This window comes from Poromitra crassiceps (genome assembly GCF_964638095.1).
Source record: "Poromitra crassiceps genome assembly, chromosome: 23".
Classification (NCBI taxonomy): Eukaryota; Metazoa; Chordata; class Actinopteri; order Beryciformes; family Melamphaidae; genus Poromitra; species Poromitra crassiceps.
This window is the reverse complement of record NC_139639.1, coordinates 18,060,321-18,086,421: the sequence shown is the minus strand read 5'-3', so window position 1 is coordinate 18,086,421 and position 26,101 is coordinate 18,060,321. Positions and strand designations below refer to the sequence as shown.

Sequence of the window (26,101 nt, the reverse complement as noted above, 5' to 3'; positions counted from 1 at the left end):
TCCCTTGGTTTGTATGCTGAATGCGAAAGAGGGCGTGACTTTGGTACTCTATATATGATTTCTAGGTTGCAGTGTTCATAATTTATTATAGCCTAGTAGTACCATAGATCTTCCATTACTATCCCATCGTCTTTGGTAGTACTTCATAGTGATGTTTGTGAATGTGCTGCACGGCTTCCGCCACCAGGTGGTGATTCTGAGTAAACCCTCTGATGCACACTACTTGCAGCTTGTAGGGTGAAGAAAAGGCTAGAATGTAAAGTTCTTTGTGTAGGTCCCGTGACAGTCCCACACAGCCACGACTAAACGCAGCAGCAGGAATTTACGATTCTAATAAGGTAAGACTTTCACAGTCAACCTATAGTACTGTATATAGGAGCTATGGGCCATATCACCTACATTAATACAGTGCACGGTGTACCGTTGGCTGTTACCCGCCGGCTAGCAGGGTGGCTGAGTACCCCCAGCAATGAGGTATACATGAAGAACTGTCCTGAAAAATACACAAATAGCTCTCTCATACGCTGAAAGGTTTGCCACCATGAGGCAATTGAATTTGGCTGTGTGAATTCGTCTTTAACGCTACGTGTTTGAAATATACAGTTTCAGATTAGCTTTTGAATCCCATTTAGGAAAAGCAGTAGATTGCAGATGTAATCAAAATGGCCCTAGCCAATCAGTGAAGAAGACCTAATGGGCACCAATTATGAATATATACATACATAAATAAATACATGCATGTATGTACGTACGTACAGTACTATGTATGCATGTATGTATACACATTTTAAACTTAAACATGCTAGTACAGTCAGACCGTAAAAAGAAAAAAAGACTAATATAATAATGATCTGAACTTTTTCCAGATGGCTGTAGCTCTGGTCAACAGAGCTATTGGAGCCATTGTAGGATCAGCCGTTGCAGATGCAGCAGGTAATGCATTTAAAAAGTCTTCCATTTATCTTTAGTCAATGAAGTGCCCTGAGGTGAACAGTGGTTTTCTTGTCCTACATTCTCCTCCTCTTCATAATAATACTATAAAGCATTATATAGCCTAGACTCAAACACAAACTCAAGGTCAGACCACAATGACAGGACGATATGAAGAAGCACTTTTCTGCTCAAATTCTAGTGATTTTGGTATTAATTAACCAGAGTCCCATAAACCCATAATTTGAGAATCTCTTGGTTCAGATGAGAATGAAAATGCCCTAAGATGTGACTAATTCCCTTGCAGCACAGCCCCTCCACTGGGTGTATGACCTGCAGAAGGTGCACAGCTTCCTGGCCCAGGATCCCAACCTGGAGTTCCGTCCCGAGTCGGCCAACCCCTTCTACAGGAGGGAGACGGGGAAACAGAGTTGCTATGGAGACCAGGCGTACGTCTTGTTGGAGTCCTTGTCTGTATGTGGAGGTAGGCTTGCTGCTTCATCCTCTTGCACCACTTACTCCAGATAAGCAGAATAATTTTATATCATCCTAACAATTCTCATGAATCTTTGATAATTTTTTAAAAGATTTGTCTGTAGGCTACATACGTGCACTGCCAAGAGTAGCGGCAGCGTTATAAACCATAGACCAGACTATATTAAAAACATAAACACACAGTGGCGTCTTTCATACAGGCTAGCAAGCAAAACTGCGGACCACAGACTGTAGAAAGAGACGCAGGATAGCCAAGCGGAGGTGAGTGGATGAACGTTTGATGCTCGGCCAATCAAAGGCAGAGAGGGGCGGGTCATGCCTTTGCCTAGCCTTCGCCATCATGTGATTTTTTTTTCCCTACTGTAGCTCTCTGAGTAAACTGAAATTGGATGTAGCTTCAAGGCCGCGTCACCCAAATTCCCCCCGGCACAGTGAGCTCGACACTGTTAACAGACCACTGAGTGTTACACCACAGTACCAGGTCAGAGGCAGGCTAGTGCTGACTGTCTCTGGTTCGACTAAACTGGTTTAAATCTGACCAAATTCTCAATCCTCACACATCTTCAGGTCACAAATTGGTAAGGTTGTGACGTAGCAGTGTGTGTCTTGTGTTTGATGTGAGGCTGTGGTCTAAGTTGTATCATCCCATTTTCCCAGGTCTCAATGTTGATGATTTGAAGAAACGCACACTAAAATTCTTTGGGCCTGGATCAGAGTATGACACGCCAGTCAACAATCCTTACAGAGAGCGAGGAGGTAAGAAAACTGTAGCATTGGAGGAAGGTTTAATCTACTAGGTAAGCATAAGAAAAAAAGAATCTCCAACATATAGAAAGAATGAGCGTTGATACAATTACAAATAAAAGGTCAAAACAAAGCATTTATGATTTTCATAGGCTTTGTTTGTTTTTTTGTTTCCCCCATCTATGCCAGGGCCAAGACCTCAGCTGCCCATCGAGGGACCATGGAGACACGGGAGCTTAAAGAGCTTCCTGAAAAACGTTGATGCGGGCAAAGAAGAGACAGGTAAAGCTGCAACACTGAATCATACAGTAGCTGTGCTAACACTCATATAAGGCATACGTGTCTAAGCTGTATGTTTTCATTGCCACAGGTTGTGAGACAGACTTTCAGATGGATGGAATAACAAAACTGGCTCCTGTTGTGGCTTTTTATGCGGGGAAGCCTGACATGCTGGAGAAGGTGGAGCAAGCCATTCGTGTCACACAGAACAACGACGCGTGTGTGGCAGAGACTCTGGCAGCAGCAAGGTGTGTGGTGTGGTACACTCGTAACATGTGGCACATTCCATAACCAGTATTAATCTCACTAATATCTCTAATTACTGATAATTGCCAATGCGTACTTACTGTGTACCGCCAAATCTGAGGCTGGAAAGAAAGTGTGCTGCTGAGGGAGAGTTGAATGCTGCGTTCCAGAAAAGTTGGACAGTCAGAAATTCCAACTGCCACCTAGGGAAAAAATGCAGTGCAACAAGTCAGAATTCCAAGCAGGAAACTGGGGCAAAATTACTGTAATGTCAATATGGTGGCATACACTGTACAGCATTACATTTAACATGATTACAATCCTCAAAATACACGTCAATTTCATGCTAACTAGCTAGCTAACATCACCAAATGTCAGTGACATAATGCAGATGTTGCAGTATTTTACGTTGGGCAAATAACATTTTGCGTCCATATTTCTTTCATTGATTTTTCTGAAGCCAGTCCATTAGAACTACTGGAGATGGAGATTGTACACCACGAGGAATTAGGAGGGGGGGGGGGGGCGCAGTGGTAGCGCATTGGTAGCGCAGTGGTAGCGCTGTTAACATGCGTAATGGAGTACACCCAATGATCTCCCAGGTTGCTGGAGCATTACATCCTGAACGGCGCTGATCCAAAAGCCTTGGACGCAGTGCTGGACCAGCTCAGCAACCCGGACAGGAAGCAGCCGCAGGACTCGGACAAAGCTGTGATTGGTATGTGAGGCCCGCAGAGTGCCGCTTCGCCACACTGAAGTCATGTGATGGGATTAAATGGTTCATTGTCCCTAATTTCATGCTAGAAATGGTCTGCGCCAGAGCCATAGTGGTATAAGAGTTGTGTCATCTCCATTCACTCCAATGAACCATTTTTTTAACCTTGCGATAGTTCCCCAAAGTATGTTTCTGGGTTAAGCAGCGCTGTAGAGTTGCAGCAGAATGGGCCATTTGTGATGTACTTTGAAAGGGTAAGATGTTTAAAGAATCAAATGGTATATTATCAGTTTTATTTTATGCATTCAAACGTACTTCCTGGAACTATTCCCCCGCACACTATAGCTACTTGAGTCACATGACGATCAAGCATTTTGGACTTCCATTGGCACCACTCTCTATTTAAATCACTCTGGTCTGTACTACATCTTCAGAGCTTTAAATATTAAATGGTTACAATGCTGTTAAGAGTTTTTATTACATTTCTCTATAAAAAAAAACAACGAAATCAAAGAATAAAAAAAAATTAATAGGCACATGCATGATAGAGATGATCTCAAAATGTTCAGATATTTTAAATTACTATGATCACACATCACTGAGGATACGTCCCAGTTATGCAGCCATGCAATGTTTTTTCTTTATTAGTTAGCCTGGCTTAGCCACTGACTCATAGGAATAGACTACGTGACAACCAGGAAAGACTAGTGACTACTGGAGAGTAAGTTGACAGCCGGAACAGGGACGGCACCCGGGTAGCAGTATGGGTTAGCTCCACAGCCTGCGTCTTCCGTGAGGAAGAAGCCCAACAACCCACGAGAGGCCTTTTAGGAGGGCCATTCAAGCCGCAAGTGGAGACTGCAGTGCCACCAAGTACTGGTACTGCATGGTGTCCACCAAGATACCATCACCTCGGAATGAGATGTTTGGAGCGGGGGAGTCTGGTGCAGCGCACAGGTCGTAGACCTGGTGAGACGAGGGAGGAGCCCGGCCGGGTGGCAACCCACAGAGCCCGGTCCCTCTACGTACCAGAGCCCTCCCCCTCCCCCGGTCCCGGCAGAGTAGTTCCGGAGCAGCGGATTGAGTGGCCCTGACCGCGTGACCACCTTCGACCCTTCCTGGAGGGCTGACCGTGGGTAGCTACTGGGACGTAAGTTGGGGCTTGGCCAGCCCCGGCTGGGTCACCTGGGCGAGGGTGTATGATGTTGCGAGACCCGAAACATCCTATGACCCCAGGGTACATCACTGAGGATACGTCCCAGTTATGCATCCGTGCGATGTTTTTTCTTTATTTATTGATTATGATATTAAATTATTATTTCATTTGAACCGTTCTTGTTTTCTCATTGTTTTTAGGGCATATTCTTCAGGTAAAGGAGAATCTATGCAAGACTCCACAGGAGCTAATCCCCACTGTGTTCCCAAACACATGAGGTATCTATCTATCTATATAAATTTGGCAATGTGGACTCTGTTTGTCTGTCTTGTTTGTTTCAAGAATTTTGTCCGGTCACAGCTATGCCATTTTTTCGTGCGATTGAGCTGAAACTTTCAGGAAGTGTAAAGAGCACCTGTGCAGGTGACCTGACAGGCCCTAAGGCTTAGGCTATAGTTCAGTGATGATGTCACTGATGATGTCATCAGTGATGACATCATCAGACTAAGGGAGAGGAGGGGGAGAGAGACTGAGGAAGAGAGAGAGGGAGACATTGCGCGCGCGCCAATAGGGGAGGCAAGGCCACGCAGCAGCCGAGCTGCAGGGCAAGCTAGTATTCACTAAACTCTCTTAAACCTTTTTCAACAGCTTACTTTAGATAAGGAATGAGTCGTAATCACCTCGTACCTGCAACTCAATAGTAATATGCTGTATCATACAGTACATATGCGCGCACATATGCGTATGTGTGCGTGTATAGAAGTCTAGAATTGCCACAAACAACAGTAGACAAATTGAAGTTAAAAGTTTCTTCCCTTCCTTCCCATCCTGCACTAATGTTTCTTCAGGTTTGCCTGGTGCATTCCAAGCAGCGCTGCATGGGGTCCTGAAGGCTGAGCGGTATGAGCAGGCCATCAGGGACACCATGAGCTGCGGCGGATGCACCTGTAGCAGAGGCTCCTTCATTGGGGCCTGTCTTGGGGCTCAGGTACGCCAGGAGTGTGTGATCACCCTTCATTCACTCATCATTCATTCATTCGGGAGTTGAATCTGCTATGGAGCACCTGAAATATAATAGTTTTGTGTCATAATTTTGCAATTAATGTGTGTGTAGAACAGCAAAGTCAAAAGCTTTGGTGAACTGGCTAATAATAGAACTTTATTTATATGATTATTTATATTATATTTATATATTAAATTTCATGGATTATTACTTTAGCTTGCTCCATGCATGAGTAGTATAACTGTCATCATGTATGGCTGATGGCATGAATTCTGCTATTTTGATTCACAGATTGGGCTTCAGGGAATCCCAGCTTCCTGGACTTCCAAGACCCTTCGGTATGACTCTCTGTTGGAGCATGCCAAGAAGATTACTGAACACCACAAATAGGCATTCTGTTTCTGAAACGTTAACACGTCTAGTTAAAGTTTAGTGTTATGAACATCTTGAAAAACTGTTGAGCTTTCACAGGGCAGTAAATGAAGGTTGCTGTCTAAACTGTTATATGGCAGGAGCTAGATGTATTTGTCTCTGTTAAAGTTTTACATGTTGATTCAGATGTACAATACTTCAATGTTTACACAGTAAAGTCCTTTTGTAAATAAATCCTAACAGTGTTAAGTTTTTTGTCACACATTAATTAGGACATGAGGCAGCCTTGGTTTACTGATGGTACTGCTCATCATTGTGGTTCTCAACCTGTGGTACGGGTACCACACTGGTGGTACACAGGGCTCTCTCCCTCTCATACTTTCATATGGTAGTCATTTCTGAGGTGGTACTGTAAAAAGGTTGAGAACCACTGCTCATAATAATGCAATTAATTTACAATCGTGGCACCCAAATACTCAACATCAGTAGTCCAATGGAACATCTTACCCTTGTAAAACAGTTGCTATCGAAGCTTAGGATGGTTAAAAACTACCCAAGTGCAGCACAAGATAATAAAAAAGTTAAAATTATAATACAAACAAACTTGGTTGCTTAGTTCAAGGGTTATCTTACTGTTTCATGCCCAAAACTGGCACAGTTGGCCATGGACCCCAGTTTAAATACTAACATTTTATCTCACTGAGCAATCTCTGTTGAGTTAGTATTGCATCATTATTACTCATCATTACATTGTTGTAATGAAACAGGTGAAGAGATTAAAAACACATTATTGTACATTCTCTTTTTAGGATCAGTACTAGTGAATAAAATGATAGTTAATAAATTAAGGACACCCCATGATTGCTACCCCCTCTTGAAACCCAATTTGCAAGTTAACTGCCAAAATACACAGCAAAAGAAAATTGTCCCACCGCCGCCACCGTCGTTGTTACTGACGACAGCGCTGGTAACAGGCAGGTAGCAGACAAGTCAAACATGGCCAGTAAAGGGGGAAAACAGAGTCGATCGGGCCCTGGAAGAAAAGGTGCAGTTGACCAGGAGGAAGAGGAGCAGCCGCTGCAGGCTGTCCTGATCGCAGACAGCTTCAATCGGAGGTTTTTCCCCATCACCAAAGACCAGCCGCGGGTAGGCAGCCTGTGCTAGGCAGCTAGATATGCTAGCTGCAATGCTAATGGAGGCTACACTGGTGGTACATGCTGTGTTGACACCGGTTGACACTGACAGGGCCAAGTTATGGTGGGGTAAAGTGTACGCACTGCCTGAACTAGTAGCGTCAGAAGTCGTTGATAAACACATAACGTTAGCTGAAAAGCCTATGCTGAAATGAAAGTGTTGTCTTTCCTTACAGGGATTTTCAGTGATCACAATGACTGAGGCTGCTCGGCGTTACGTTAACGTTGACTGCAAACGGCATCTCTTCTTTGTGTTGTTCCCAGGCTTTACTACCGCTGGGCAATGTTGCCATGATCGACTATACCTTGGAGTTTCTCACTTCATCTGGGGTCCAAGAAACATTCGTCTTCTGCTGCTGGATGTCCAATAAGATCAAGGAGCACTTGCTGTGAGTGAGGATTTCACTGACACTTTGTGGTTAGTCTGGGTGCAGAATATGCTTTATGATGATGTTGACTTGACATTGTGCTTGACAGGAAGTCAAAATGGTGTCGGCCCACCTCTCCAAACACGGTCCACATCATCACTTCGGAACTGTACCGCTCCCTGGGCGATGTGCTGAGGGATGTAGACGCAAAGAACCTTGTGCGCTCGGACTTTGTGTTGGTGTACGGAGATGTGGTTTCAAATATTGATGTCAGTCAGGCGCTACAGGAGCACAGGTAAGAGATCAGTTAAGTAAAATTTTGAACGACTATGATCCGAGTGCTCCCAAGTCCTGCTTCTCAGTATGTTACCTGTCTAACAATTTGTGCTCTTTTCAGGCATCGGCGAAAGATGGAGAAGAACATATCGGTGATGACGATGATCTTCAAGGAGTCGTCGCCCGGTCACAAGTCCCGCTGTGAGGAAGATGACATCATTGTTGCCATGGACAGTAAGAGCCAGCGGGTCTTGCACTACCAGAAGACACAAGGGCTGAAGAAGCTACAGTTCCCCATGGTAACTGACTGTTCAGCATTTTCTCATACCTTCAGCCGAATTTATTTACTTTTGGACTCGCCAGTGACAGCTGCTCCTCTTTGTGCTCTGCAGAACATTTTCCACAGTGCAAGTGATGAGTTTGAAATCAGACATGACCTCTTGGACTGCCACATTAGCATCTGCTCCCCGCAGGTCAGTTTCCAGCCAGACACAGTAGCTAATGGAACTCATAACTGCTGTCAATGCTAACAACAGTTGTGTAATTTTTCCAGGTTGCTGAGCTCTTCACTGACAACTTTGACTACCAAACTAGGGATGACTTTGTCAAAGGACTTCTGGTCAATGAAGAGGTATTACACAAGTGTACCCAAATGTGGATTCTGTTTCTGTAATGACGCAATGCTATTTAGTTCAACTCGAGCCATAATATGTTTCCTCTCTGTCTAGATCCTTGGCAACCAGATACACATGCACGTCACGAAGGACGGTTATGGCGCCCGAGTGTCCAACTTGCTCATGTATGATTCCGTGTCGTCGGACTTCGTACGTCGGTGGATCTACCCCCTGACCCCCGAGGCCAACTTCACGGACCGGAAGGGACGGAGCTGCACGCACTCTCGCCACAATGTCTACCGAGGCTCAGGAGTCAGCCTGGGCCACGGCAGCCAGATGGAGGAGAATGTCCTGATTGGCTGTGACACCAGCATCGGCGCCAACTGTTACATCTCCAACAGTGTCATCGGTAACAACTGCACCATAGGTAAGCAGCTAGAACCATCGATAACATCGATTAAATCTTTCCTTGGCAGAGGGCTGAGAAAATGTGAGTAAACGATCCTCTTTTGTGTTGCAACAGGTGACAACGTAATCCTGGACCGTGCCTACATCTGGAATAATGTTCACATTGCCAGTAACGTGGCGATTAGCCAGTCTGTGGTCTGCGACAAGGCTGAGGTCAAAGAGGGAGTGAAGCTTAATAAGCAGTGTGTCCTGGCATACAATGTAAGCAAAGCATGTATTGGCATCATTCATTCCTAATTGTAACTAATTAGTAGCTCAGTGGTTCTCAAACTTTTTTGGCTTCAGTACTCCCTTTCCCTGATTTCTGAATCCAAGTACCCCCTTTACCTGACTACAGTACAACATTTTGCTTCAAAAACCGCAAGGAAAAAATGATAGCGTATGATAACCCAACTTTTGAAGAATATAACATTACAAAAATAGAAATGGAGTGAAACTGTTGCAATTAGTGCCTCCTGAGCAGATTTGTTTTAAGGTTTCATTTATAGCTGATGGAAGATTATATTTGTGTTAACAAGATAGCAGAACTGCTTTCCATTGTAAAGCTGCACTAGACATTTTGCACGTCGGTGTCTCCAGATTGCAGTGCGAGGTAGCTTTTGAGTGTGCTACCCAACATCAGAAATCAATTTGGTCAGTGATGTGAGTGACACTCTTCTCTGTTACAGCCTCACTTTGTGATTAAGCTGACAGGTGTATTTTTATAGAAAAACCTTGCCTAGTGCAGCTTTGAATGTATCATGAAATATTAGGCAGCGGATCTAATTTGCAGATGGACTGTTTCTAGGTGGTGATGGGACCAAACATCTCTCTACCGGAAAGCACTGTGGTGTCCATGCACCATCCAGACGAGGAGGAGGAAGATGACGACGATGAATTCCTGAGTGATGATGCTGAGGTCGGTCACAGTAAAGACAAAACCAAACAGAAAGGTGTGTACGGACGCGTCCACCAACATTCAGAAATCCACAAGCCGTGTCATCGTGCTGCCAGTAATCTGTACTTTGTCCTCCAGTGTTTAACCCGGCAGAGGTCGGAACGGAAGGGAAAGGCTACATCTGGAAGGCCAGTGGTCTGGATGACACAGAGGAGGAGGAGGAGCTGTCCCAGTGTCTCTGGGGTAGGACAGCAGCTCTTTAAAATCTGCATTTCCTATAGCTTGTTTTCAGGTGACGTCACGTCAAGGGGTGAGACCATTGACTTTATAGTGGGCAAGACTTGTGCAGATCATGCTGGAGGGCAACCAGCAGCAGGCTACTAGCACGAGGTAATTTGTAATGTCCACCGCCTCCACACAGGGCAATTCGGACAAGTTGCTGGAAAAATCACTTCTCTTCATCCTATATGTTTTGCAATCTTCTGGTGATACCTGCAGCGTGGAGCGGCACCCAACCGTCTTCCATACTTTCTTTCCTCTGGAGGGCTGCGCTGTTTCCGACGTCATCGGAATCACGTGGTTGCAAACTAGCTATAGTGATACAGTCACAGTCCCAGGAGCCTGAGTTTTGTTTTCTGCCCACCAGGCTTGGAGTTGAACCCGGAGCTTGAGAGTGAAAGTGAGGACAGTGAGCCCGACGACCCAGACGACCCAGTTATCCCCTCCCCAGAAATGGACGATGTCAAAGGTGAGAGTGTTGATAAAATCTCTGAGGAATCAGGGAATTTTACAAATGCATCACTTTACAGCAATATTCCAGAATTTATTTTACAACTTGTTTCATTAGATGGTAGTTTTCAACTGCAGTGGAAACTTCAGAAAAACATTAGGTTGTAATAACATTTGAATGTCAAGGATTTATTTATAGAAACACTTGGAAAAGTCATGGAAATTTATGTCAGGGCCACAGTGGGAACCCTGTCTATCTCTCTCCTTAACTCTTATTCTATGTATTTATGGCACTCATTTTTGGTGGCTTCTCATTTTCATCTAGGAATTTAGGTATATAGATTCTGCTGTTGAATTCATTGTAAGTCACCCTGGATATGAAAGTAAATGTAAGAGTTCACTACTGTGTCTCCCCTCCTGTACCACGTAGGTCAGTGTGCTGCCACCTATTTATTTATTTATTTTAATTATGAGTCAAGGATCAATAACTGCTGTCTTTCCATGTGCAGTGTTTCACATGGAGGTGCTTGGGACTCTGCAGAGAGGATTGGAGGAAAACATCGGCTGTGACAACCTTGTGCTGGAGATCAACTCTCTGAAGTAAGAACCAACTCACATTTGCCTGCGGTTCCACGCATAGTCGTGTTCAAGGTGACATTCAGTTCAACATACTCTTTCCCCGCAGGTATGCCTACAATATCACTCTGAAGGAGGTCATGCAGATTCTGACCAGAGTGGTGTTGGAGTTCCCCTTCCAGCAGCAAGGCTCACAGCTCACCACAGCCCAATACACCGCTCTCCTTCTGCCCGTAAATAACATTTCCATTAAAAAACAACAACCTTCACAACATATTCCTGTAACTGTAGACATGACGTAGTCCTGATATAGGGGGGAAAAAATTAAATTTCTTCTTTTCCCTCATCTTCTCAGTTGTTGAAAAAGTGGGCGCCGGTCTTTAAAAACTACGTGAAGAGAGCACAAGACCAACTGGACTGCCTGTCTGCCTTTGAGGAATACTTCCTAGAGCAGGAGAGCCACTGGGGAGCTATGGTCAAGGTCAGGGAAACTCGACACTACAAGACTACATATACTGTACCTTGTTTGTATACACCTTTTTGCAGAAATACACCCAATTACAGTACAACCGCTAGAATGTTCCAACAAAAGCCAAAAGTTTAATTGGCTTTGCATAGCATTTAATCTGCAGTTATAAAGTATGGATTGCACTTTCAGAAGATCCTGGAGCTGAAAATGCAGCTGTTTTTTTTCCTTTTTCTAGGTCTTGATGAACATATACCAGCTAGAGATCCTGGAGGAGGAGATCATACTGCGCTGGTTCTCCCAGGGAGCCACCACCGACAAGAGCAGGCAGCTCCGCAAGAACCAGGGGGTAGGTAGTACACCGAGGAGGGACATAAACCAGGGGGTAGGTACACTGAGGAGGGACATGAACCAGGGGGTAGGTACACTGAGGAGGGACATGAACCAGGGGGTAGGTACACTGAGGAGGGACATGAACCAGGGGGTAGGTAGTACACTGAGCAGGGACATGAACCAGGGGGTAGGTAGTACACTGAGGACGGACATGAACCAGGGGGTAGGTAGTACACTGAGGAGGAACATGAACCAGGGGGTAGGTAGAACACTGAGGAGGGACATGAACCAGGGGGTAGGTAGAACACTGAGGAGGGACATGAACCAGGGGGTAGGTAGAACACTGAGGAGGGACATGAACCAGGGGGTAGGTAGTACACTGAGGAGGGACATGAACCAGGGGGTAGGTAGAACACTGAGGAGGGACATGAACCAGGGGTAGGTACACTGAGGAGGGACATGAACCAGGGGGTAGGTAGTACACTGAGGAGGGACATGAACCAGGGGGTAGGTAGAACACTGAGGAGGGACATGAACCAGGGGGTAGGTAGTACACTGAGGAGGGACATGAACCAGGGGGTAGGTAGTACACTGAGGAGGGACATGAACCAGGGGGTAGGTAGTACACTTAGGAGGGACATGAACCAGGGGGTAGGTAGAACACTGAGGAGGGACATGAACCAGGGGGTAGGTAGTACACTGAGGAGGGACATGAACCAGGGGGTAGGTAGTACACTTAGGAGGGACATGAACCAGGGGGTAGGTAGTACACTGAGGAGGGACATGAACCAGGGGGTAGGTAGAACACTGAGGAGGGACATGAAGCAGGGGGTAGGTAGAACACTGAGGAGGGACATGAACCAGGGGTAGGTACACTGAGGAGGGACATGAACCAGGGGGTAGGTAGAACACTGAGGAGGGACATGAAGCAGGGGGTAGGTACACTGAGGAGGGACATGAACCAGGGGGTAGGTAGTACACTGAGGAGGGACATGAAGCAGGGGGTAGGTAGTACACTGAGGAGGGACATGAACCAGGGGGTAGGTAGTACACTGAGGAGGGACATGAACCAGGGGGTAGGTAGAACACTGAGGAGGGACATGAACCAGGGGGTAGGTAGAACACGGAGGAGGGACATGAACCAGGGGGTAGGTAGTACACTGAGGAGGGACATGAACCAGGGGGTAGGTAGAACACGGAGGAGGGACATGAACCAGGGGGTAGGTAGTACACTTAGGAGGGACATGAACCAGGGGTAGGTAGAACACTGAGGAGGGACATGAACCAGGGGGTAGGTAGAACACGGAGGAGGGACATGAACCAGGGGGTAGGTAGTACACTGAGGAGGGACATGAACCAGGGGGTAGGTAGTACACTGAGGAGGGACATGAACCAGGGGGTAGGTAGTACACTGAGGAGGGACATAGGGAAATGGAGCTAGCTATTATATGGCACATTACTATTCGACACATCTTAAGGGTTTGTGATAGGAATGTATCACGATTGCAGTTTCCATTAATATTGCATTATTAGCAGCTGATCCCAGCTCAACATAAATCATAAAATAAAATGGATATTATTGAGTTGTCTGTATAAAATAGCTTTTACAGGGTATGGAGGGGATTTAAAAACCAATCGGCTCATTATCTGTCTTCTCTTTCTTGGAACACCCTGAGAAAGGTGCAATGCATATTTACACACCAGCATTAGATTATTTACTTCACTTAGTTTTTTTTCCCAACCCTTGAAATTTTCATGTCTTTGCAATAATGCAGTATTAGACTTATTTATGCTTTATGTATTTATGCGTGATGCTTCCTCCCCCCCCAGCTTCAGAAATTCATCAAGTGGCTGGAGGAGGCTGAGGACGAGTCTTCAGAGGAGGAAGGCAGTTAATGAGGAGTGCATGAGAAGGGACAAGGACGGCACTCTGGGTGTGAGAGACTTGTTTTAACCTCGACAGCACTTCCGCCACCAATAACCATCAGTATTTCCTCTGTAAAGTGCAAGTGGATCGGGAAGTTCATCACACAGTGACGCATCACGCAAGGGCTGTGCACTATGAATGTCAATATCCAAATAAAGAGGAAAGAACCTGGGACCCTTTGGAAAATATGGTCGGCACTTTTTGAAATCATCCACACTCAAAATCAAACTATTGCTTCTAGGTAGTTATTGAAAATAGGTTTTATTGAGTACACACAAGACTAAAACAGTCTTCTAAATCCAGTGTATAGTGTTTAGTGCTGCTGCTTTACCACAATACTGAGCACTGACTGACTGCAGTTCAACAATACAGTCACAAAACTGCGATATAAGAGGTAGGAGATTATCTGCTGAACTGGTATGGTCCATGTTACCTGCACCTACCATCTCATGCCAGCCAGCCTGTCTGGATATGCTGACTGGAAAGCTGGACAGACTGACGGAAACAAAGTTATTTCTCTGATCAAGTTCACAGTTTAAAATCTTGCAATACAGAGTTACAGTGAAAGACATGTCAAATAAAAGAAAGCTTATTAATCATTACATTTCTCCATATTCCCAATTCTCTAACAGTGATCCTCTCACCCAACAACAAAATACAATTTAGGAAAAAAATATATATCCATAAATTCTGACACATTTGCTCTGCATTTGTGACTCCTACAGCTTATATCCCTTATAGTCAGACAAGAACCTCCTGCATTAGACGCATGGTCCACTCAGTTCCAGTAATATGTACTTGATTCTCACATTACTTATGAAATGACTTCAGGGAAAAAATAATTTGGTCAAATTTTGGCTTAGAGTAACTGAAGACATTAACAGTAATCATTGCAGTTAAGGGAGTCAAGTGAAATAGCAAAGTATCCATCAGAATTTACTTTAGCAAGAGTAGTGTGCCATACCATCAGTATAACTGTTGACAAAACACCTGAAGCAGTGTTCCCAAGGCTTTCCAAGTGTATCACAGCTTTTACAACCGTCATGCCCACAGTCTCCACCTCTTCAGGCCTACTCTGACCTGTCGTCCCGTTGTCCCACCAAGCTGTAGATGACCCCGGCCAGAACAGACATCCCTGTGATGCCGGACAGCGCCGTCAGCACCTTCCACATCTGCGCCGAGCTCTCGTGCCTGTCCATGAAGCTCTTGTGATCTGTCGGCACCAGGATGTACTGGCGGCCATCTTGCGGCGCCTGCAGCCTCATCACGCTGCCTCCCTCCAGCACCACCTCGCCGAACCCCATCAGAGTGCTGCCCACGCGCAGCAGCTGCTCGCTGTCCTCGCGAGCCACGGGCTTCTCGCCGCTGAGGCCCTGCACCACCACGTCCACCAAGCCCTCCTCAGCACGCCTCACCCGGTGGTACACCCGCTCCAGGAAGCAGCCGGAGGCCTCCAGCGGGTTCTGCACCTTCACATACACGTCGCTGATGTAGGCACCGGGGCACACCAGGCTGAACGGCACCGAGTTGTTGGTCTCCTGCTTGTTTGTCTTCCGGGAGTTCCTGGAAGTAGAGAATCTAGCTGTAAATGTTTTTTGTGTGTGTGTGTGTGTGTCATGGCAAAAATGTGGTCCTGGAGACCTACAGTATTGTAGCGGGAACTACCACAGAAGCTGTTTTGAGTACTTTGCCAGGTTAAGTTAAGTTATCCCCATGGGGAAATTCATCCTCTGTATTTGACCCCTCCTCTACTAGGAACCTTCCTAGAACTAGGAGCAGTGTTTTTGTGGTGTTTGTCTGTCTGTGGACAGATTTTGCAAATGCAATAGCATCACAACCGTGCAAGATGCAGTCATGAAACTAAGCGTGTAGATCAGATCAAAATGAAGGCCAAGTTCAACATGGGTGTGGTTCGAGCAAGGGGCCCGAAGTAGGGAAGTGGCCATTTAGTGCCCCCACCCCCACACACACACTTTACGCCCCTGGCACACATTAATTTTAAGTGGCTGTCATGGAGACACCTATTGTAGCAGGAACTACCACGGAACCCAAGTGTTCATACCGTATGTCTATCTGTGGACAGATTTTGCCAACATGATAGCATCACAACGTGCAAGATGCAGGTCATGAAAATGTACAGGTGTGTAGTTCACATTAAAATGAAGGCAGATTTCGAAGATGGGCTTGGTCAAGGGGGCCGGAAGTAGCCCCCCACACACACGTTACATACCATGATTTGGTGAGGGAGTTCCAGTACTTCCAATGCTCCTCCACTCCTATCTTCTGAATCACTCCAAAGCACCGTGGGACAAACTGGCTGGCCAGAGGTTCCCCGTGTGCCTGCACCAGGCCTGTAATAAACATAAATCACACACTTTGCTCTTTGATTTAAATCCTCAAGTAACAAATCATTTGTTGAATGTTCACTTTATATATCTACCTTCTACAGCAACATACTGAAGTCTCTTGTGGGGGGATGCCTTCAGTATTTTGACCAAATGTTGATCTGGCTTAAAAATGGGTATTTCCTAAAATGTGCAAGAAAAGGTTTCAGGTAGTATTTTTAGTTTTACTACAAAAGCAGAACTGTGTTTAGTATTTTCAGGGCAGTAGCGTTAGCGTACATACCTTCAGCTTTTGCAACTCCTTTTTCTTTTCTTGGTATAAGTGGTAAAACAAGCCAGAGCATGCAAAGCTGGATCCCACACCAATCAATACCAGGGGGTTAATTGGGAAGTCACTCATTGTTTCTGTTTGGCAAAGAAAGGAGAAAGAATGCCATGAACTCTATAACACGAAATTATTCAATATTCACAAGACCAAAACAATGACACAAATGACAAAACCCAAGCTAATCTACTGTCATTATCAGGCAGGTTTGGACTATGAAACGTTAAGTCACACTTCTTTGAAAGATGTTTAGGGGGGGGGGGGATAATACAGGAACAAAACTTACCAGGTTAAAACTGGCAGGTAAAACTAAATATGGCACACCTGTAATTCAGGCTAATAAATCGAAAGCTTCTATCATGTTGCTTTCATTTCCTTGTTTGCCTCCATGGTTTGCCCCATTGTTTGCCCACGTTGCGTCAGGTCAGCCAATAGGATCCGAGCATCATTTTGCACATGCGCATGTCGATCACCAGGTGGCAGCAGTGGTTTGGGAGGTGAAGCTATCTGTCCTCTTCAGAAGCCTATCCTGTCCTAACCAATCCTGTCCTGTCACCTCTGCTTGCCATGAAGTCCTCACTTGCATACATTGTCAGTGTAGGCCTAAATGTTCACATGATCTTTATCTCCCACCAGGGGGAAATGTAGGTGCAGCCAAGGTAAACAATTTGTTGGTAGTGAAACAAATCAGTGGTAGTATCAGTAAAAGCAGCTAAAACACCATCGCCTACTCCCAGCTCTTAAAGGAACACTCCGCTCATTTTCAACCAGCTTTGTATCATTAGAACATCAGTAGTATATCAGAAAACTGTAAACTGTTTTGAAGCCTGTCATTTAATTTGACAGTTATTGAGTGTTAAAGTGTGGACCAGTGACATCACTGGTCCACACTAACTCAAATGAATAACTCATTAACTCAAATCAACTCTCAATAACTGTCAAACTAGATGACGGTTTTGAAGTCATTCATCTAGTTTGCAGTTATTGAGAGTTGATTTGAGTTAATGAGTTATTAATTTGAGTTAGTGTGGACCAGTGATGCCACTGGTCCACACTTTAACACTCAATAACTGTCAAATTAAATGACAGACTTCAAAACAGTTTACAGTTTTCTGATATACTACTGATGTTCTAATGATACAAAGCTGGTTGAAAATAGGCAGAGTGTTCCTTTAACATTTAGGCCAATTTAACTAATTCACGCATGCCCCATAGGTTAGCTATCAGTTATAATAAGGTGTGGTGATGCAATTTACAATGTAGGCGTATATCCAATCAGTGCTGATGCAGATATATAAACAAACATGACAGCAGGGTCTGACTCATGCTGCTTTATGGTGTCGGTCACATGCATCCATGTGGCTGGATCATCATCTAACCCTAACCCTCTGCAGCAGCCAACCGCAATCTACTGATTGTGTTTTTATATGGCTCTCATCAGATCAGGGCTGACCAGTGTAGATTACAATCCATGAATCATCAAGTAAAGCATCATTGACTTTGCCAGCTTCCTTTTTCTCTGTGTGTGTACCAGATTATGCAAGGCTGCGACTCTTGGCAAACAGTGTTTGACCTTGTATATACACAGCCTTCATGTGTGAGCATACGTACCTGTGGACCCCAGGAAGAGTAGCTACTGTTACAGTACAGTAGCTAATGGGGACCTAACAAACAAACAAAACAAATCTCCATCATTGGTTTCCAGCTCATCCCCCCTGGTTGTGTTTTTTATGATGATGACGATGATGATGATGATGATGATGATGATGATTTGTTATTTATTTATTTACTTATCAATCTTCAGAGCTTGAAGCTTCTAAGCTGTCTACACTGCAGGACACAGAGGTGAGGTAGTGCCTTAGTAAATTATTCAAAAATGATTCCCCAATGCTAAATCTTCAAGGGCATCTCTGACATCTGAGTGGGTGGCTGGGGTAGTCTTGGGCTTTATGATTACAAAAAAAAAGTTTGCTATTCTCTACTTCCAAAGCCCTTCTTGGCACTTCTTGGCATGCTTCAGGTGTTGATTGATTTGCCTTGAATCTGTCTGTCCTTGACTATGCATTTGAACAACAATGATATTCAGTTCAAAATGGTGACAGCAATTTTATTGTTTTTATTTGAAACACCTCAAACACAGGCCCCTCGGTCTCCAAACCTGCATGGAGGGAAACAGCCTTGATGACACTGACAATACAGTAACAGTACCATACATTATGTACTCTTATGCAATGTGGCTCGATAGCCCGTCCAGGGAACACCAGGGGTCCTTGAGGGAGTTCCATGGGGTCCCCAGCAAATTGATGTATTGTTAAACTTAAGTTAAAACAATTAGAGAAGAAATTTGCTCATCAACTAATACATTTTCAATTTGTATTATGTCAAATGTTTATTCCAGCTTGCAATCTGCTCTGACTCTGCAAGAGGTGATTTGTATGCATAACGTTTTGGTATTGCTATTGAAACACTATTGTCTTGTCTTTCCAAGAAAAAGTACTATACTTGCCCCCATGACACACGCACGCGCACGCATGCGCGCGCGCACACACACACACACACACACACACACACACACACACACACACACACACACAGTAGATGTGTGTGCATGTTCATTTTCTATATACACTTTTTTTTGTGTAGTATGCATATGCGATGCATACATGTATCTTTGAAGGACTTGTTCGACAGCTTGAGCACCCGTGACTTGAACAACTTGAGCACCCGTGACTTGCGGCAGGGACGGGGCAACCAACTCTACTAAATCTACTCCAGCACTTTATAATTCAGGTACAATAAGAGCACACTAGCACTGTAGCACATGCACTTGTCTCGCCACTTGCACATAATATTATATTGTCTTTGTCTGTGTTATCTGTTGTATTTTTTTATGGTTCTGAAGTTTGTGTGGTTTCCTGGCTTGTATTATGTGCTGTTGTTTGCTTATGAAGTTTATGTACACTTGTATATTGTTTGGAATTGTTTGTTTTATAACACCGACCTGCCAAGGGACTACAGATGGAAATGAGCCTCTGGCTATAATCTGGTATATTTATGTGAAAATGTTCATTAATATGTATTGTCCCTATCTTAAATAAACACACACACGCAAGCACGCGCACGCGCACACACACACACACACACACACACACACACACACACACACACACACACACACACACACACACACACACACACACACACACACACACACACACACACACTAACATGTTCTACAACAAATGGATAGTTTCAAATATGTTTTCTCCTCCTCATATACACAAGAATATGGATACCTGTACACATTTGGGTGCACTCCATGTGCGTACATCATGAGCACTGCCACATGATATGCTTAACACATGTAGGCCACTGAGATCAATAATATCTTTATATGTCCATGATGTAGGCTATATAATTCCCCCAGCTATGAGAATATAAGGTCGTTTATCACTGGTATAGATGTTCTTCATAGAGACTGAAAATGTCATTATCATCACTTATTGTTGTTTGTCACACATGTCACGATTCTCCTCTCTCCTTCACACGCCTATTTTCCAGCTGCACAGTGTCATGTGGCGGTGGGCACAATAACTGTATTTATCCAAAAACAAGGTCTCATGGACACCCACAGGCAAATGAAATGTTCTTGGCATTGATTTTATGAGCATGGTGTGAATAGGTGGCTTACACAATAGCCTGCAATCTTCTTTCATGACTCAGAAGTCCCTGCCAGGAGGACATGTTGGGACCTTGAAATTATTAAATTCCATTGACAATTTTGAACAAATACAGTTATTCATGTACCGCAGGAAGCGATCTTTGCATGTGACTGAAAGTAGAGGCTGGAAAGTGTTGATCAAAGTGGAAACGAATCAAATCATTTGGATGTGAGAAATACTGTGCGGTAGCAAAACTACTGGAAACTCCTGCACACCTGATTGCAGGACAGGTGGTACCTATCCAGTGACATGCATCTGGTGTACCACTGGATTCACTGAATAGCATTCCCCCTCTCAGCTTGATTAGGGTTGTGATTGAGTTTCTCATCATGCATTAGAGCAAACAGACACATGTAAACACACTCACTATAGAAAAAGAATGACATCACTCTAGGGTCTAGGCCTCCTTGCTCTTTGTAATCACCATCATTACCACCATTGGAACTAACTAGGCCACTTATTGGCTGGTTGACAGGATGCACATCAGCATCCTCATTCAAATCCACAGGGTGATTTTAGGGAGGCAGACAAAGTCATCCTCCTTGTTAAAGGTCCTATCATCACTGTTGAACATCAATAAATCAGCACCACATTCATTAGTATAATGGCTGTAAACATACTGTATGACACCACTGCCTTCAATTGAACATGGTGAACCCATCAAAGAGTAGTTGCATGAGGTGTGTCCAGCTCAACAGAGACAATACATTCACAATCATTTAATAAAGGTTTGTATTAAATTAATGCTATGGCAAAGGATTGTGCCAACACATCCTCATACCGAAACGACAGAATAAGTCTATCTCCAATGACTCCCAAAACGACATAGAGTATATGAGCAAAACGATGCGTGCAGTTGATACGCCTCACGTGGGACACGGTCAACTTGAAACACATCACGTCGGTTAATTTGAAAACGTCAGGTCAGTTTAAACCTGGGTTATGTTTAGGCAACCAAAACAACTTTGGTTAAGGTTATGGTTTGGGTTACGGTTCAAAACGCAACACGTCGGGAGGCGATCTGGATCTCTCGCGACGAGGAATTTGAAAGATGAGGAAGTCATCGCAAGAGATCGCATTAGTAAACATCGGTTGTTTGAACCACGTTGAAAATTGGCCGATGTTGTCCTTCTCCTTGTGAGGACGGGCTGGACTGTGCATTGCAGATCATACGCATTTTTCATCAAAGGCCTTAGAGAGCAGCAAACATGATTCTGGATGATCACAAAAAAAGAAGATGAAAATGAAAGTAGCTCTGCCTGCCCTGGAATTGCACAGGATTTCTCCATCTATAAACTCCAAAGATCCCCGCTGAGGATGATTGGTCTGACGTCCATCAAAGATTTCATTAGTCTGTGTGAGTCAGAAAGTAGGCTACATGCTTACGGTGAACCACAGGGTGCCAGCAGACGAGTTAATGTGATGCAGTGGACACAGACCGGTCCTGTGTTTCATCATCAATAAGGTGTGTGTCTCTCGTGGAGGAAGTCGATGAACTAATCCTCCCTGCAGTGACGGAGCAGCCACCTGACCACACCACAGGCAGACAGACACACTGTTTTTAAACAAATCAGTTCAACAGTTAGCAGATTCTCAAATTACATTCTGCTGGAGAAATTCTATCTGGAGAGAGGAAGCAGAAGTAGTCCTTCCATAGTCTTATTACATCATTACATTACATTACATTAATGTAATGTAATGTAATGTAATGTCTTATTAAGTAACTATGAGCCGGCCTCCTCTCCTATTCTCCACGATTTCCTCCAAACTTGTGCACTTCAAGTATGAACACATTATGCATCACTGTCTGAGACTCTGAGTGCAGCTTGTCTTATCTCTGTGTGAGTGGGGGTATGGCCAGGTCCATATTTGATGATTATTACATCATGGTTTAGATCACTTTTAACTTAACTTTTTTTGAAGGTAGTTGGACAATTTATCAGTTCATTAAAAGTTAATTAAAACACCAGCTGGTGCGACCTGGACACGTCTTCAGTAATGAACCCAGGACCAGGGTCATTGGTAGCCTAGGTAAACCCAGCCTCCACGTGACCTGCTCTCTCAGTTCCCAGTCACTAGTGACTGAGAACAGGTCTGAGAGCAGGTCACGTGGGGGATGGGTTTACCCAGGCTAGGTCATTGGGTGTTTCGGGTCTCAAATCATTAGACACCCTCACCTGGGCGACCCAACCGGGGGTGATCAGTCCCCGGCTTGTGTTCAAGTAGCACTACGCCATGGATCACCCCTCTTGATCCACAACCACCTCAATGCTTTTTCTGCAGCTTCGATGATGTCCTAGGCTCTTCTCTCCTGCAACCCTCTAATCCCAAGGAGACTGAGTGCCCTATGCAGAGACTGCCCTGCAAAGCCCCTGCGGCCCACCTCAATTGGCTCGCAGCGGGCCTTCCACCCCGTGCCTCCTGCACTCTCCACCAGTTCCTTTCGCCTTCTTCCGCTCGTAGGCCTCCTCCGTTCTGTCCTCCCAGGGAACAGTGAGTTCCCTGGGAGGACAGAATATTCCTCTACTATATAGACAGTTTTCACAGAATTGTGTTGCTAGGGAACAGTTTGGAACCTGGCTAGCTGTCAGTTATTGCACTAGCAAACACTGCAACAGGAAGTAAGCAGGGGGTCATTTAGAATGTTTATCTTTATGTTACGACTGACTTCGAAAAAATAAGTTATGGATGTGGAGGATAATGTGTGACATGAATCTAAATGGCAGCTTGTGCAGCATGGAACAGGAACAACTTATGCAAAGTGGTGCCTTTACAAAATCATGACAAAAAAAATTAAGTATAGTAGTAGTACTGTAGCCTATATCTACAGTAACTAGTGCATGTGGTGCTGAAATCACTAACTCACTAATTGAGCACCACATGCACTAGTTATATACAGTCAGGTCAGTTATATAACATCAGGTCACTGACCTGATTACTTATTTGATTTGATTTATTTATTTAAGTGTCATGCACTCTAGGTGCCCAACCCCCATGTGTTTACAAGACACAACAACAAAACATAAAACAATAAAACATCACAACAATGGTACTTACTTTTATTATCTCCTATGGTATTATTATCTCGGATTATCATTTTCTGTGATATTATAAAATCCTACAAAATAAATAATAATATCTAGCCTACTATAGCTCTTTTTCTTAATTGAAATAATCAATGATCTTTTCTGCATTTCCTCTGGGCCTATATATACCTATCATTTCCAGTCCAAAGTGACACCGTTGGAGGTGTTGGTGACACGCCCTCATCTACTGACGTTCAGGATGCTCTTTCATTGGTTAGTTGTTAGTTGTTCAAGGTAAAACCCGCAGCAGCGGCAGAGGAGGAGGAGGACACGAGGAGGATTTGAAGACCAGAAATTCACACTCCACTCAGTGCGCAGGAACTACAGAGGGAAGGGGACTCGACTCATCCAAAATTTACAGCGGATTACCACTAGCCTATTTCAAGTCTAAATAGCATATCATTTTTAGTAAGCCCAACTAATTATTAACGATTTTTTAAAGGATGATAATGGAAGTTTCCAAAAGCGTCTTCATCATTCTTTCCTGCTTGTTGTTTGAAGTGGAACCTGTGAGTATAAAGCTGCTTTCTCATGACTTTAAGTTAGCTTCTTAATTAACTTTGCGACATTTGCTCGCCTAAATTGGCCATTTAAGTTTGACCAAACAAATCGCTCTCATGAGTTGCCTGATATAAATTGACGCACGGGGATGCAGCAGTCCGGTCTGATTCATTTGTTGTGTGGAAGGCATGGAAGCGATTGAGAGAGGCATTTCAATGAAAAAGTTGCATTTTGGCTTCGAGAAAAAAAGTTGATAATTTACTTTGGTACGGTGTTACTGAGAATTTCAAGTTCATCTACTCTATTTTACCTTTTGTGGTGCAGCAGAAATTATATTTTTTAATGGGAATGGTAGCAGGCTTTCACTTTGAAATATCCTTTCTTTAGGCTAGATGTTTTCAAAGTCTGAGACTGTGGGGCTCCCCTCAGACAAAGCAGCCCCCCCAACATGATTATGTTATTTGATCCCATCGCAACTCAACAAGCTGTAGCTTATGTGATCTCCTTTTGATAATGTAATAACTGTTTTTTTTTTCACTTCCATTGCTGAGCCTCCCCTGAAACTGTTTGGAGCCCCCCCTGGGGAGGCCCACCTCCCACTTTGAAAACCCCTGCTTTAGCCTCTATTTCTTGTCATATTTCTCACCATTTTCGTATTTCATATTTTCCTTGCAGTCGTCACCTTATCTCCACAGCTTCTGTTGTTGTGCAGGTTTTCAAATGAGATTTGGCACCCCACCTGGGCCAGAGTTTAACTTACATTAAGATGCTTTATGTTCATATTGATCTCCTCTCATGACCAAGGCTAAGGTGAATCAACGAAACAAGCTAAGCTTGCTATGATAAAGGGGTCTGCTTGTAACGGGACGTCATGGCAACAGCCTCCTTTGTCTGTTTCAATAGCCTCTGCCGTCTCCAGCATCCTTACCTGCATCTGTCTCCTCTCGTGTGGAGAATCACGTAGCCTGATGATTCATGCTGGAATGTAGTTAAAGGTCAATGGAATAGCATGGCAGTCTGCATTGTATGTGTATACTGAGGACTTAACCCATACAGGGGTTGAGGAGTGAGTGAGGAGAATGAAAACAGTGGTGGGTAAAAAGAAATAAACAAAAGACTATGACTCTGTAGGTGGTGATGATGATCCTGATGATGGAGCAGGGTTTCTCCTGCTCAGAGGAATTTTTGGCACCCCCCATAGAGCAGTGGTTCTCAAAGTGGGGTCAGGGGACCCCCAGGGGTCCTTGAGAAGGTTCCAGGGGGTCCCCAGCAAAAAGGGGGGCTACTTTATTTTCACTATAATAGGCTACCATCCATAAGTAACACAATGACAGAATGTATGACTATTTTGGTCATGGGTTTCATCCACTTTCTGTAATAAAACATCTAAAAGCAAAAATCTTATCAGATGGGGGACCCTGGGACAAAATCTTAACAACTGGGGGTCCAAATGGGGGTCCGTGGTCTCATTCTGAGCCAGGAAAAAGCCTGTGGACTGGAGCGAGTTTTCTCCTCACACTCGAACATATTCTGCCTTAAGGCAGCATCAGTGGGATCCATCAGTGACAGACAGTCACACTGTAGTGTATTCACAATCTCCACTCATATCATAATGAAGCAGAGGCGCGCCATGGCGGCAGAAAAGGAGGCGGGGCAACGCAGCCTAAGGAGCCAGATAAATCAGAACATAAAGAGGAGAGTCACCTTGTGTAGGAGAGAGGGCCTAACTCATATGATATGGCTCTATACGACCAGTATATGACGAATGCCCGCGCCGTGAAGACCTCATCCACCTAAGTAACAGCTATAAATCTCCTGCTCCTACAGAGGGCCGTGGCAGCATCTGCCATATTCTCTGCTCATCAACCCTCAGGGAAATTGGTTGCAGCTGCGACTTGAACCAAGACTGAAGATTCATTGGAAGAATCTCACTATATGTCTTCAAAACACACATGTGGAATATTATGGTGAATCACCGTGAAAGGATTGATTTTGTGTCTGCATAATGTGTCTGATGGCAAGATGAATGACAGCCCAGGCCAGGCCGATCTCAGGAATGTCTCAGCAGAGATGATAGATCTGTTTGCCTCGATGTCTGAAGCACCGTTGGGACGCTGGGAAGACCATAAAACCATATATGTCATGGAGTGTACTCCACCTGGCTCTAGAGTAGATAAATGATCTGTGACTGATTGCCAATGTTTAAAGCTATCTGTCAGTGTGGCGTCTTGTCTTAGTAAATAAAATAATACAGCTGTGAACCTTTTCTCTTCACAGACGTTTTCACTGCAGATATGTGAACTCGTGATGGAGATCGAGAGGGAGAGGGACATGTGTCTGGCTCACGTGGAAAAC

The 26,101-nt window shown here is 44.4% G+C and overlaps 3 protein-coding genes across 3 annotated transcripts; 2 read left to right on the top strand and 1 right to left on the bottom strand.

Annotated features, from left to right (window-relative positions):
* Nucleotides 1-249: 249 nt before the first annotated feature.
* LOC310797178 (crystallin J1A-like) lies at nucleotides 250-5,985 on the top strand. Its single transcript, XM_083659519.1, has 10 exons — nucleotides 250-338; nucleotides 867-933; nucleotides 1,238-1,414; nucleotides 2,083-2,181; nucleotides 2,359-2,451; nucleotides 2,540-2,696; nucleotides 3,297-3,412; nucleotides 4,766-4,843; nucleotides 5,414-5,553; nucleotides 5,860-5,985. Exons 2-10 carry the CDS (start codon nucleotides 867-869, stop codon nucleotides 5,956-5,958), a joined length of 1,026 nt encoding a protein of 341 aa, XP_083515645.1. The 5' UTR covers nucleotides 250-338; the 3' UTR covers nucleotides 5,959-5,985.
* A 928-nt stretch (nucleotides 5,986-6,913) lies between these two features.
* On the top strand, nucleotides 6,914-13,932 carry eif2b5 (eukaryotic translation initiation factor 2B, subunit 5 epsilon). Its single transcript, XM_083659500.1, has 16 exons — nucleotides 6,914-7,086; nucleotides 7,398-7,522; nucleotides 7,611-7,796; nucleotides 7,899-8,076; nucleotides 8,170-8,250; nucleotides 8,331-8,408; nucleotides 8,506-8,818; nucleotides 8,915-9,060; nucleotides 9,647-9,791; nucleotides 9,875-9,979; nucleotides 10,383-10,484; nucleotides 10,975-11,065; nucleotides 11,151-11,274; nucleotides 11,397-11,522; nucleotides 11,746-11,856; nucleotides 13,671-13,932. Exons 1-16 carry the CDS (start codon nucleotides 6,937-6,939, stop codon nucleotides 13,734-13,736), a joined length of 2,127 nt encoding a protein of 708 aa, XP_083515626.1. The 5' UTR covers nucleotides 6,914-6,936; the 3' UTR covers nucleotides 13,737-13,932.
* Nucleotides 13,933-14,041: 109 nt separating this feature from the next.
* Nucleotides 14,042-16,820, bottom strand: mul3 (mitochondrial E3 ubiquitin protein ligase 3). The gene is made up of 5 exons (XM_083659524.1): nucleotides 16,724-16,820; nucleotides 16,396-16,517; nucleotides 16,208-16,295; nucleotides 15,998-16,118; nucleotides 14,042-15,330 (listed from the first exon to the last, which is right to left on the bottom strand). The coding sequence occupies exons 2-5, from the start codon at nucleotides 16,510-16,512 to the stop codon at nucleotides 14,838-14,840; spliced, it is 819 nt and encodes a 272-aa protein (XP_083515650.1). The 5' UTR covers nucleotides 16,513-16,517; nucleotides 16,724-16,820; the 3' UTR covers nucleotides 14,042-14,837.
* Between the last annotated feature and the right edge of the window lie 9,281 nt (nucleotides 16,821-26,101).